Genomic DNA, 14,631 nt, shown 5'->3' on the forward strand with positions numbered 1-14,631 from the left:
ACTCACTTCTTAACACTGATTATAACAAGTGTTTGCCACTGATATGGCAATGTCCGCTGACGCTAAAGAATGGAATATTTATAACACATTTACTACATATCATTTTTTGGTCACATACAAGATGCCTGAAATGTCTGGTGTCTCAATAATCACCCAATGTAGGCTGTCGACATAATTGAAGACACTGGGTGCAATGTTTTATGAGATATTGCGTTAACAAGAGTTTGAAAAGTGGTCAAAGTGTCATGGTGACCTTGAAGATAAGGTCAAGGTCACCCAAATAAACTGGTCTCTGCGTAATTCCCCAATGTAGGCTGTCACCAAATTTGAAGACACTGGGTACAACAGTTAATGAGATTTCGCGTTAACAAGAGTTTAAAAAGTGGTCAAAGTGTCGCGGTGACCTTGAAAATAAGGACAAGGTCACCAAAATCGACTGGTGTATGGGTAAACCCCCAATGTAGGCTGTGACCAAATTTGAAGACATTGGGGGCAACGGTTCATGAGATATCGCGTTAACAAGAATCGGAACGAATGTACGTATGACGCTGAATACATAGTCACTTGTTCCGCGTTGCAGTGGGGGACAACAAGGGGCATGTTCACAAGTCCCTTCAACCTAAACAAACAACTGAAAGGAAAAGCTTATAGGATGCTGTTGTTTGGAAACACCCATGTTGGTTACAGCTACAAAATACAGCAATCCCACAATGAAAGCACATGTGGATATCTGACTCTGGATATCTGACTGTGGATGTCTGACTGTGGATGTCTGACTGTGGATATCTGACTGTGGATGTCTGACTGTGGATATCTGACTGTCTTGACGACAGTCTTACTTGCACCGCTACACATGAAAAAGTACGTAATTCGAGCTGATTTTCCTAACATTAACATAAACCACATGGGTTGTCTGCTAAGCAATCGATAAAAGGATGAAGGAAGTGAGCGAAAAGGTATTAATCACGCATGCGCGAGTGCCCTATAAATAGAAAACAAAGTAATTCATGTGACATCGCCAGATTTCGATTTTTAAACGAGAAACGTGATTGGATAACGATGTTAAAAGGCACATACCTTGCATTTCATTTACAGGTAAGCAATGAAATTGTCTCTGTGATACACTGCCCAGACTAGATTTTCTCCAATTTTTTAACAAAATATCGTGCACAGGACATCACAATATGCGAGAAAATCGCTTGTTTATCGTAACCACTCCCCCCTGTAAATTTGTGAAGTGCGGGAACCCATTTTCGATTGCGTGTATCCCGCGATCGCTCAGCCTAGATTTATGTCTGTAAGTGTATTTATGAGAGTCAATGTTCTATTCATGAACCTGTTTTTCTGTTGTATGTAATTAATGGACCCAAACATCTGATCAATCAGCACGACAAGGCCCTGTAACATCCATGTAACATGGTATACAGTGGTGGAAAGAGATGCTGCTGGAAGTCAAAGACTTTGATGCTGCTGGAAGTCAAAGACTTTGATGCTGCTGGAAGTCAAAGACTTTGATGCTGCTGGAAGTCAAAGACTTTGATGCTGCTGGAAGTCAAAGACTTTGATGCTGCTGGAAGTCAAAGACTTTGAAGCTGCTGGAAGTCAAAGACTTACAACTACAAGCTCTAAATACAAATAATGGAGCAGCTCAACACCACATGAGACACAGTAAAGCTGAGTCTGCAAGTCTGCCACAGAAAGTGACCCTGAAGTGTTCAGCTGTACCAGTGTGTTGCGGGCTTCTGTACATGCCTACAGCAGGCAGTGCCCCAACACCTGGCTCACATTTACACATGTAGCCTTGTCGCTTACTTTCCACGCCCTGGCCACTGTTAGACGTAATGCCTACATTGTAGCCCTGTTACTCCTTGTGAAAGGAAATGTAATGAATCTTTGAGGATGTGAACCTTCTAGTGTTGTTTTTTAAATCAAATAAATGCCCAGCATGGCTATTCCTGTTAGGAGCTGTAAGTAGGCTGGGATTTCAGTGTTGATTCTAGGTTTGTACAAACTAATAATATGCTGTGAATGACTGTATACTGTTTTAGACCAGTGACTTGATGTGTGTCAGGCTGTAGGAGCGAGTCTGCATCAAGGCCACGACCACTGATATCTACACTCCTAGCTAGGCTGCTACAATGGTGTCATGCCAAAACAACCAATGTAAATACTAACAAAAAGTGCAGGAAAGTTGTGGGGCTAACAACATACCCAGGTCACTCCAGGTTCATACAGCTTGCGTTCCATAGTAATTAGTATCCATGTTGACTCTGTGCTGAATACACTAGTTACCACTTGACCTCCCTTAGCATAGTGACAAATCTTGGGCAGTTCATACTACAAAACACTTTGTTTTCCAATACAGTCTATGAACATTCAAAATACCATCAAAACCTTAGATGGTGACATGATAGTTATAACATTCCACGAGTGAGTGAGTGAGTGAGTGTGCCTGATACGGCATTAATCCCAGAGCATGTGTATGGCAACAAATGGGTGACTCAAGGAATCAGAGAGAGAGAGAGAGAGAGAGAGAGAGAGAGAGAGAGAGAGAGAGAGAGAGAGAGAGAGAGAGAGAGAGAGAGAGAGAGAGAGAGAGAGAGAGAGAGAGAGAGAGAGAAAACACCCAAAGATGAGAGAGAGAGAGAGAGAGAGACACCTACATGAATCCCAGAGATGGCAACAAATGGGTGACTCAAGGAATCAAAGAGAGAGAGAGAGAGAGAGAGAGAGAGAGAGAGAGAGAGAGAGAGAGAGAGAGAGAGAGAGAGAGAGAGAGAGAGAGAGAGAGAGAGAGAGAGAGAGAGAGAGAGAGAGAGAGAGAGACAGCACACGACATGAATCCTAGAGCATGTGTATGGCAACAAAGGGTTCGGGTGACTCAAGGAATCAATCCCAGGACAACCCTGGCAGCAGGCTGACTGGCAGCATGATGTTAAACTATAGGTTATCTACTTACCTTTAAACTTGTTTCTGATGTTGGCCAATTCTTTGTTGATTCTTTTAATTTCAGCTTCTTTACTCTTACCTGTAATGAAAACAGTTGTACTGAATATCTACTGTCAACAAAGCTCAATACAGCATGAAACCATGGCAACAGAATCAATATGAAACTACAGCTCACAAGTACAGTACACAAGACGGGGGTCACCTTGGCTGGAGACGGGGGTCACCTTGGCTGGACATAAAACAAGATCACACTCATCTTAGAACTGCAAGTTGTCGTTCATGAGACAACAGATAATTTCTAATTGAAATGTTCAGATAACAAAGATTAAAAAACTTGTCCCTTTTTTTGTATGTCAAACACTTATGTCCATGTGACCAAATTATGTTTTGTACGACACTGTTTATGTATGATTGTAATGAAGAAAAATGCAAGCAACAGTTTGGCATGTGTACAACAGTATGGATGCACCAGTGTAGATACACTTATCTACATGTAGACATACAGACATGTATAGATTGATGCTTATCACATGTTCATCGTGATGCACTGTAGAGTGTTGTATCCGAATGTACTGGTGTGTGTATCCCAATCATGGAGTGTTGTATCCGAATGTACTGGTGTGTGTATCCCAATCATGGAGTGTTGTATCCGTATGTACTGGTGTGTGTATCCCAATCATGAAGTGTTGTATCCGAATGTACTGGTGTGTATCACAATTATAGAATGTTGTATATGAATGTACTGGTGTGTGTATCCCAATTATGCAGTGTTGTATCCGAATGTACTGGTGTGTGTGTGTATCACAATTATGGAGTGTTGTATCCGAATGTACTGGTGTGTGTATCCCAATTATGGAGTGTTGTATCCCGAATGTATTGGTGTGTGTATCCCAATTATGGAGTGTTGTATCCCAAATGTATTGGTGTGTGTGTCCCAATTATGGAGTGTTGTATCCGAATGTACTGGTATGTGTATCACAATCATGGAGTGTTGTATCCAAATGTATTGGTGTGTGTATCACAATCATGGAGTGTTGTATCCAAATGTACTGGTGTGTGTATCCCAATCATGGAGTGTTGTATCCGAATGTACTGGTGTGTGTATCCCAATCATGGAGTGTTGTATCTGAATGTACTGGTGGGTCTATCCCAATTATGGAGTGTTGTATCCAAATGTACTGCTGTGTGTATCACAATCATGGAGTGTTGTATCCGAATGTACTGGTGTGTGTATCCCAATCATGGAGTGTTGTATCCAAATGTACTGCTGTGTGTATCACAATCATGGAGTGTTGTATCCAAATGTACTGGTGTGTGTATCACAATCATGGAGTGTTGTAACTTGTATCCGAATGTACTGGTGTGTGTATCACAATCATGGAGTGTTGTATCCAAATGTACTGGTATGTGTATCCCAATCATGGAGTGTTGTATCTGAATGTACTGCTGTGTGTATCACAATCATGGAGTGTTGTATCCAAATGTACTGGTGTGTGTATCACAATCATGGAGTGTTGTATCCGAATGTACTGGTGTGTGTATCCCAATCATGGAGTGTTGTAACTTGTATCCGAATGTACTGGTGGGTGTATCCCAATCATGGAGTGTTGTATCCGAATGTACTGGTGTGTGTATCACAATCATGAAGTGTTGTATCCGAATGTACTGGTGTGTATCACAATCATGGAGTGTTGTATCCGAATGTACTGGTGTGTGTATCACAATCATGGAGTGTTGTATCGAATGTACTGGTGTGTGTATCCCAATCATGGAGTGTTGTAACTTGTATCGAATGTACTGCTGTGTGTATCCCAATCATGGAGTGTTGTATCGAATGTACTGGTGTGTGTATCACAATCATGGAGTGTTGTATCCAAATGTACTGGTATGTGTATCCCAATCATGGAGTGTTGTATCCGAATGTCCTGGTGTGTGTATCACAATCATGGAGTGTTGTATCCAAATGTACTGGTGTGTGTATCACAATCATGGAGTGTTGTATCCGAATGTACTGGTGTGTGTATCCCAATCATGGAGTGTTGTAACTTGTATCCGAATGTACTGGTGTGTGTATCCCAATCATGGAGTGTTGTAACTTGTATCCGAATGTACTGGTATGTGTATCACAATCATGGAGTGTTGTAACTTGTATCCGAATGTACTGGTGTGTGTATCACAATCATGGAGTGTTGTATCCGAATGTACTGGGGTGTGTATCACAATCATGGAGTGTTGTATCCGAATGTACTGGTGTGTGTATCCCAATCATGGAGTGTTGTAACTTGTATCCGAATGTACTGGTGGGTGTATCCCAATCATGAAGTGTTGTATCCGAATGTACTGGTGTGTATCACAATCATGGAGTGTTGTATCCGAATGTACTGGTGTGTGTATCACAATCATGGAGTGTTGTATCCGAATGTACTGGTGTGTGTATCCCAATCATGGAGTGTTGTAACTTGTATCCGAATGTACTGGTGTGTGTATCCCAATCATGGAGTGTTGTATCCGAATGTACTGGTGTGTGTATCACAATCATGGAGTGTTGTATCCAAATGTACTGGTATGTGTATCCCAATCATGGAGTGTTGTATCTGAATGTACTGCTGTGTGTATCACAATCATGGAGTGTTGTATCCGAATGTACTGGTATGTGTATCACAATCATGGAGTGTTGTATCCGAATGTCCTGGTGTGTGTATCACAATCATGGAGCGTTGTATCCAAATGTACTGGTGTGTGTATCACAATCATGGAGTGTTGTATCCAAATGTACTGGTATGTGTATCACAATCATGGAGTGTTGTATCTGAATGTACTGCTGTGTGTATCACAATCATGGAGTGTTGTATCCGAATGTACTGGTATGTGTATCACAATCATGGAGTGTTGTATCCGAATGTACTGGTGTGTGTATCACAATCATGGAGTGTTGTATCCAAATGTACTGGTGTGTGTATCACAATCATGGAGTGTTGTATCCGAATGTACTGGTATGTGTATCCCAATCATGGAGTGTTGTATCTGAATGTACTGCTGTGTGTATCACAATCATGGAGTGTTGTATCCGAATGTACTGGTGTGTGTATCACAATCATGGAGTGTTGTATCCGAATGTACTGGTGTGTGTATCCCAATCATGGAGTGTTGTAACTTGTATCCGAATGTACTGGTGGGTGTATCCCAATCATGGAGTGTTGTATCCGAATGTACTGGTGTGTGTATCACAATCATGAAGTGTTGTATCCGAATGTACTGGTGTGTATCACAATCATGGAGTGTTGTATCCGAATGTACTGGTGTGTGTATCCCAATCATGGAGTGTTGTATCCGAATGTACTGGTGTGTGTATCACAATCATGGAGTGTTGTAACTTGTATCCGAATGTACTGGTGTGTGTATCCCAATCATGGAGTGTTGTATCCGAATGTACTGGTGTGTGTATCACAATCATGGAGTGTTGTATCCAAATGTACTGGTATGTGTATCCCAATCATGGAGTGTTGTATCTGAATGTACTGCTGTGTGTATCACAATCATGGAGTGTTGTATCCGAATGTACTGGTATGTGTATCACAATCATGGAGTGTTGTATCCGAAAAGTCCTGGTGTGTGTATCACAATCATGGAGTGTTGTATCCAAATGTACTGGTGTGTGTATCACAATCATGGAGTGTTGTATCCGAATGTACTGGTGTGTGTATCCCAATCATGGAGTGTTGTAACTTGTATCCGAATGTACTGGTGGATGTATCCCAATCATGGAGTGTTGTATCGAATGTACTGGTGTGTGTATCACAATCATGAAGTGTTGTATCCGAATGTACTGGTGTGTATCACAATCATGGAGTGTTGTATCCGAATGTACTGGTGTGTGTATCACAATCATGGAGTGTTGTATCCGAATGTACTGGTGTGTGTATCCCAATCATGGAGTGTTGTAACTTGTATCCGAATGTACTGGTGTGTGTATCCCAATCATGGAGTGTTGTATCCGAATGTACTGGTGTGTGTATCCCAATCATGGAGTGTTGTATCCGAATGTACTGGTGTGTGTATCACAATCATGGAGTGTTGTATCCAAATGTACTGGTATGTGTATCCCAATCATGGAGTGTTGTATCTGAATGTACTGCTGTGTGTATCACAATCATGGAGTGTTGTATCCGAATGTACTGGTATGTGTATCACAATCATGGAGTGTTGTATCCGAATGTCCTGGTGTGTGTATCACAATCATGGAGTGTTGTATCCAAATGTACTGGTGTGTGTATCACAATCATGGAGTGTTGTATCCGAATGTACTGGTGTGTGTATCCCAATCATGGAGTGTTGTAACTTGTATCCGAATGTACTGGTGGGTGTATCCCAATCATGGAGTGTTGTATCCGAATGTACTGGTGTGTGTATCCACAATCATGAAGTGTTGTATCCGAATGTACTGGTGTGTATCACAATCATGGAGTGTTGTATCCGAATGTACTGTGTGTGTATCCCAATCATGGAGTGTTGTATCGAATGTACTGGTGTGTGTATCCCAATCATGGAGTGTTGTAACTTGTATCGAATGTACTGGTGTGTGTATCCCAATCATGGAGTGTTGTATCCGAATGTACTGGTGTGTGTATCCCAATCATGGAGTGTTGTATCCAAATGTACTGTTATGTGTATCCCAATCATGGAGTGTTGTATCTGAATGTACTGCTGTGTGTATCACAATCATGGAGTGTTGTATCCGAATGTACTGGTATGTGTATCACAATCATGGAGTGTTGTATCCGAATGTCCTGGTGTGTGTATCACAATCATGGAGTGTTGTATCCAAATGTACTGGTGTGTGTATCACAATCATGGAGTGTTGTATCCAAATGTACTGGTATGTGTATCCCAATCATGGAGTGTTGTATCTGAATGTACTGCTGTGTGTATCACAATCATGGAGTGTTGTATCCGAATGTACTGGTATGTGTATCACAATCATGGAGTGTTGTATCCGAATGTACTGGTGTGTGTATCACAATCATGGAGTGTTGTATCCAAATGTACTGGTGTGTGTATCACAATCATGGAGAGTTGTATCCGAATGTACTGCTGTGTGTATCACAATCATGGAGTGTTGTATCCGAATGTACTGGTGTGTGTATCACAATCATGGAGTGTTGTATCCAAATGTACTGTGGTGTGTATCACAATCATGGAGTGTTGTATCCGAATGTACTGGTGTGTGTATCCCAATCATGGAGTGTTGTAACTTGTATCCGAATGTACTGGTGGGTGTATCCCAATCATGGAGTGTTGTATCCGAATGTACTGGTGTGTGTATCACAATCATGGAGTGTTGTATCCAAATGTACTGGTGTGTGTATCACAATCATGGAGAGTTGTATCCGAATGTACTGCTGTGTGTATCACAATCATGGAGTGTTGTATCCGAATGTACTGGTGTGTGTATCACAATCATGGAGTGTTGTATCCAAATGTACTGGTGTGTGTATCACAATCATGGAGTGTTGTATCCGAATGTACTGGTGTGTGTATCCCAATCATGGAGTGTTGTAACTTGTATCCGAATGTACTGGTGGGTGTATCCCAATCATGGAGTGTTGTATCCGAATGTACTGGTGTGTATCACAATCATGGAGTGTTGTATCCGAATGTACTGGTGTGTGTATCACAATCATGGAGTGTTGTATCCGAATGTACTGGTGTGTGTATCCCAATCATGGAGTGTTGTAACTTGTATCCGAATGTACTGGTGTGTGTATCCCAATCATGGAGTGTTGTATCCGAATGTACTGGTGTGTATCACAATCATGGAGTGTTGAATCAAATGTACTGTTATGTGTATCCCAATCATGGAGTGTTGTATCTGAATGTACTGCTGTGTGTATCACAATCATGGAGTGTTGTATCCGAATGTACTGGTATGTGTATCACAATCATGGAGTGTTGTATCCGAATGTACTGGTGTGTGTATCACAATCATGGAGTGTTGTATCCAAATGTACTGGTGTGTATCACAATCATGGAGTGTTGTATCCAAATGTACTGGTATGTGTATCCTAATCATGGAGTGTTGTATCTGAATGTACTGCTGTGTGTATCACAATCATGGAGTGTTGTATCCGAATGTACTGGTATGTGTATCACAATCATGGAGTGTTGTATCCGAATGTACTGGTGTGTGTATCACAATCATGGAGTGTTGTATCCAAATGTACTGGTGTGTGTATCACAATCATGGAGAGTTGTATCCGAATGTACTGGTATGTGTATCACAATCATGGAGTGTTGTATCTGAATGTACTGCTGTGTGTATCACAATCATGGAGTGTTGTATCCGAATGTACTGGTGTGTGTATCACAATCATGGAGTGTTGTATCCGAATGTACTGGTGTGTGTATCCCAATCATGGAGTGTTGTAACTTGTATCCGAATGTACTGGTGGGTGTATCCCAATCATGGAGTGTTGTATCCGAATGTACTGGTGTGTGTATCACAATCATGAAGTGTTGTATCCGAATGTACTGGTGTGTATCACAATCATGGAGTGTTGTATCCGAATGTACTGGTGTGTGTATCACAATCATGGAGTGTTGTATCCGAATGTACTGGTGTGTGTATCCCAATCATGGAGTGTTGTAACTTGTATCCGAATGTACTGGTGGGTGTATCCCAATCATGGAGTGTTGTATCCGAATGTACTGGTGTGTGTATCACAATCATGAAGTGTTGTATCCGAATGTACTGGTGTGTATCACAATCATGGAGTGTTGTATCCGAATGTACTGGTGTGTGTATCACAATCATGGAGTGTTGTATCCGAATGTACTGGTGTGTGTATCACAATCATGGAGTGTTGTATCCAAATGTACTGGTATGTGTATCCCAATCATGGAGTGTTGTATCTGAATGTACTGCTGTGTGTATCACAATCATGGAGTGTTGTATCCGAATGTACTGGTATGTGTATCACAATCATGGAGTGTTGTATCCGAATGTCCTGGTGTGTGTATCACAATCATGGAGTGTTGTATCCAAATGTACTGGTGTGTGTATCACAATCATGGAGTGTTGTATCCGAATGTACTGGTGTGTGTATCCCAATCATGGAGTGTTGTAACTTGTATCCGAATGTACTGGTGGGTGTATCCCAATCATGGAGTGTTGTATCCGAATGTACTGGTGTGTGTATCACAATCATGAAGTGTTGTATCCGAATGTACTGGTGTGTATCACAATCATGGAGTGTTGTATCCGAATGTACTGGTGTGTGTATCACAATCATGGAGTGTTGTATCCAAATGTACTGGTATGTGTATCCCAATCATGGAGTGTTGTATCTGAATGTACTGCTGTGTGTATCACAATCATGGAGTGTTGTATCCGAATGTACTGGTATGTGTATCACAATCATGGAGTGTTGTATCCGAATGTCCTGGTGTGTGTATCACAATCATGGAGTGTTGTATCCAAATGTACTGGTGTGTGTATCACAATCATGGAGTGTTGTATCCAAATGTACTGGTATGTGTATCCCAATCATGGACTGTTGTGTCTGAATGTACTGCTGTGTGTATCACAATCATGGAGTGTTGTATCCGAATGTACTGGTATGTGTATCACAATCATGGAGTGTTGTATCCGAATGTACTGGTGTGTGTATCACAATCATGGAGTGTTGTATCCAAATGTACTGGTGTGTGTATCACAATCATGGAGTGTTGTATCCGAATGTACTGGTATGTGTATCACAATCATGGAGTGTTGTATTCGAATGTACTGGTGTGTGTATCACAATCATGGAGTGTTGTATCCAAATGTACTGGTATGTGTATCACAATCATGGAGTGTTGTATCCGAATGTACTGGTATGTGTATCACAATCATGGAGTGTTGTATCCAAATGTACTGGTGTGTGTATCACAATCATGGAGTGTTGTATCCGAATGTACTGGTGTGTGTATCACAATCATGGAGTGTTGCATCCAAATGTACTGGTGTGTGTATCACAATCATGGAGTGTTGTATCCGAATGTACTGGTGTGTGTATCACAATCATGGAGTGTTGTATCCGAATGTACTGGTATGTGTATCACAATCATGGAGTGTTGTATCCGAATGTACTGGTATGTGTATCACAATCATGGAGTGTTGTATCTGAATGTACTGGTGTGTGTATCAGAATCATGGAGTGTTGTATCCGAATGTACTGGTGTGTGTATCACAATCATGGAGTGTTGTATCCGAATGTACTGGTGTGTGTATCACAATCATGGAGTGTTGTATCCAAATGTACTGGTATGTGTATCACAATCATGGAGTGTTGTATCTGAATGTACTGGTGTGTGTATCACAATCATGGAGTGTTGTATCCAAATGTACTGGTATGTGTATCACAATCATGGAGTGTTGTATCTGAATGTACTGGTGTGTGTATCCCAATCATGGAGTGTTGTATCCGAATGTACTGGTATGTGTATCACAATCATGGAGTGTTGTATCCAAATGTACTGGTGTGTGTATCACAATCATGGAGTGTTGTATCTGAATGTACTGGTGTGTGTATCACAATCATGGAGTGTTGTATCCGAATGTACTGGTGTGTGTATCCCAATCATGGAGTGTTGTAACTTGTATCCGAATGTACTGGTGTGTGTATCACAATCATGGAGTGTTGTATCCGAATGTACTGGTGTGTGTATCACAATCATGGAGTGTTGTATCCGAATGTACTGGTGTGTGTATCCCAATCATGGAGTGTTGTAACTTGTATCCGAATGTACTGGTGTGTGTATCCCAATCATGGAGTGTTGTATCCGAATGTACTGGTGTGTGTATCACAATCATGGAGTGTTGTATCTGAATGTACTGGTGTGTGTATCACAATCATGGAGTGTTGTATCCAAATGTACTGGTGTGTGTATCACAATCATGGAGTGTTGTATCCAAATGTACTGGTGTGTGTATCACAATCATGGAGTGTTGTATCCGAATGTACTGGTGTGTGTATCACAATCATGGAGTGTTGTATCCAAATGTACTGGTATGTGTATCACAATCATGGAGTGTTGTATCTGAATGTACTGGTGTGTGTATCACAATCATGGAGTGTTGTATCCAAATGTACTGGTATGTGTATCACAATCATGGAGTGTTGTATCTGAATGTACTGGTGTGTGTATCCCAATCATGGAGTGTTGTATCTGAATGTACTGGTGTGTGTATCCCAATCATGGAGTGTTGTATCCGAATGTACTGGTATGTGTATCACAATCATGGAGTGTTGTATCCAAATGTACTGGTGTGTGTATCACAATCATGGAGTGTTGTATCTGAATGTACTGGTGTGTGTATCACAATCATGGAGTGTTGTATCCGAATGTACTGGTGTGTGTATCCCAATCATGGAGTGTTGTAACTTGTATACCCGAATGTACTGGTGTGTGTATCACAATCATGGAGTGTTGTATCCGAATGTACTGGTGTGTGTATCACAATCATGGAGTGTTGTATCCGAATGTACTGGTGTGTGTATCCCAATCATGGAGTGTTGTAACTTGTATCCGAATGTACTGGTGTGTGTATCCCAATCATGGAGTGTTGTATCCGAATGTACTGGTGTGTGTATCCCAATCATGGAGTGTTGTAACTTGTATCCGAATGTACTGGTGTGTGTATCCCAATTATGGAGTGTTGTATCTGAATGTACTGGTGTGTGTATCCCAATCATGGAGTGTTGTATCTGAATGTACTGGTGTGTGTATCCCAATCATGGAGTGTTGTATCTGAATGTACTGGTGTGTGTATCACAATCATGGAGTGTTGTATCTGAATGTACTGGTGTGTGTATCCCAATCATGGAGTGTTGTATCCGAATGTACTGGTGTGTGTATCCCAATCATGGAGTGTTGTATCCGAATGAACTGGTGTGTGTATCCCAAACATGGAGTGTTGTATCTGAATGTCCTGGTATGTGTATCACAATTATGGAGTGTTGTATCCGAATGTACTGGTGTGTGTATCACAATCATGGAGTGTTGTATCCGAATGTCCTGGTGTGTGTATCACAATTATGGAGTGTTGTATCCCACTGTACTCAAACATTGTTAACTCAATTCAGTCTAATGTATACAACAGTTCAGCTGACTTGACACTTGTTTATAAGCTGAATTTCCTCATTAAACCTGAAAGTGATCTAAGGGCAAGCAGAAGACCCAGGTTATATTGCAAACACGGGTACAGTGGGCAACGTTCCAGGTGATCTGTCGCAGTGATGAGGCTTGACTGTCGGTGGAAATAACATCTATTTATTCATTGATTCAGACTAATGTCTCATTTTATGACTCTGATACTCATACCGTGGCCTTAAGACTACTGTTTAAGCAACAGCTCCAAGAAATGACACTGCACTTACAGCTCAAACCCCAGACTGACTGAGTTTGGTTTTACGCCGCTTTTAGCAATATTCCAGCAACATCACGGCGGGGGACACCAGAAATGGGCTTCACACATTGTACCAATGTGGGGATTCGAACCCGGGGCTTTGGCGTGACGAGTCAACTCTTTGACCACTAGGCTACCCCACCGACCTCAAAACCCAGAGATGATTTGGGTCTTTGGGTCACAAACGAACGCTTTAGCCACTACGTTACCCCACCGCCCGCCCAGACTTGACTATTTACAGACTGCCATCATGTTGCTGGAATATTGCTGAGTGTAACAACTAACATACCAGCAACAGCAACAAGAATCACTTTCATAACGGCAAGAGCCATAAAATATTCTTCTCAAGGCTTGGAGAAACAACTCCTGATTTTAAACCTTGCATGCTGAACAGTAACATTTCATGTCGATGAAGATGTCCTGCATTTAAACATTTGTATAATAATTACAAGGAATATTGATTGGCTGGTGTTGAGGGAGATAAGGGTTTTACAGACAGATGATGACCGATGCTGGGCTACAGATACAGCAGGTGCCCCCCATACATCTCATGTCAGGGAGACAGGGGATAAACATTCAACAAACACATTACATCAAACTGTAGGGTAATGAAGATTCACAGGCCCCAAAGGCTGATGTGCTCTGTAAAGCCGGACTTCCTGGATGCTCTGACATAAATCTGCAGCACTGATGGTGCATGCCATCACTGATATTCCTTCAAGGGGATCAGGGTACTCATTCAGCCATTTCACAACTTGCAGTAAGCCCTCTAATCCAAGTGTGTATCTGATGTTATTGAGCATCCAAAGGCTTGTAGATTCCTTGGCTTTACATGCGTCAAAACATGTTACCACTATGAAGGCTTTATCACTATTTAGGTTAACACGGGTCATTAAGTGTTGGCACTATTCCGGCTATACACAGGTCATTATGTTATCGCTATTCAGACATCACATGGGTCATTGTAAGGTTTCACTATTTAGGTTAACACGGGTCATTAAGTGGTATCACTATTCCGGCTTTACACAGGTCATCATGTTATCGCTATTCCGGCTTCACATGGATCACTGTTAGGTTTCACTCATTTAGATTAACTAGTCAGGATCACTGGTATTCACTATTCGCTTTAGGGTCATTATGTTATCACTATTCAGACTTTACATGGGTCATTGCAGGTACACTATTTAGGTTAACACGGGTCATCAAGTGGTGGCACTATTCGCTTTACACAGGTC

At 41.5% G+C, this 14,631-nt stretch overlaps 1 protein-coding gene across 1 annotated transcript in view; it reads right to left on the reverse strand.

The window, feature by feature from the left end:
* LOC124254103 (AP-2 complex subunit alpha-2-like) overlaps window positions 1-14,631 on the reverse strand; it is a 56,332-nt gene that overhangs the window by 24,751 nt on the left and 16,950 nt on the right. Inside the window, exon 3 of the mRNA XM_046687976.1 lies at window positions 2,960-3,028. Within this exon, the coding sequence (XP_046543932.1) occupies window positions 2,960-3,028 (69 nt within the window). The remainder of the gene's footprint in view (window positions 1-2,959; window positions 3,029-14,631) is intronic.

Source organism: Haliotis rubra, unplaced genomic scaffold (assembly GCF_003918875.1).
Source record: "Haliotis rubra isolate DU_JTF1 unplaced genomic scaffold, ASM391887v1 Scf563, whole genome shotgun sequence".
Taxonomy (NCBI): Eukaryota; Metazoa; Mollusca; class Gastropoda; order Lepetellida; family Haliotidae; genus Haliotis; species Haliotis rubra.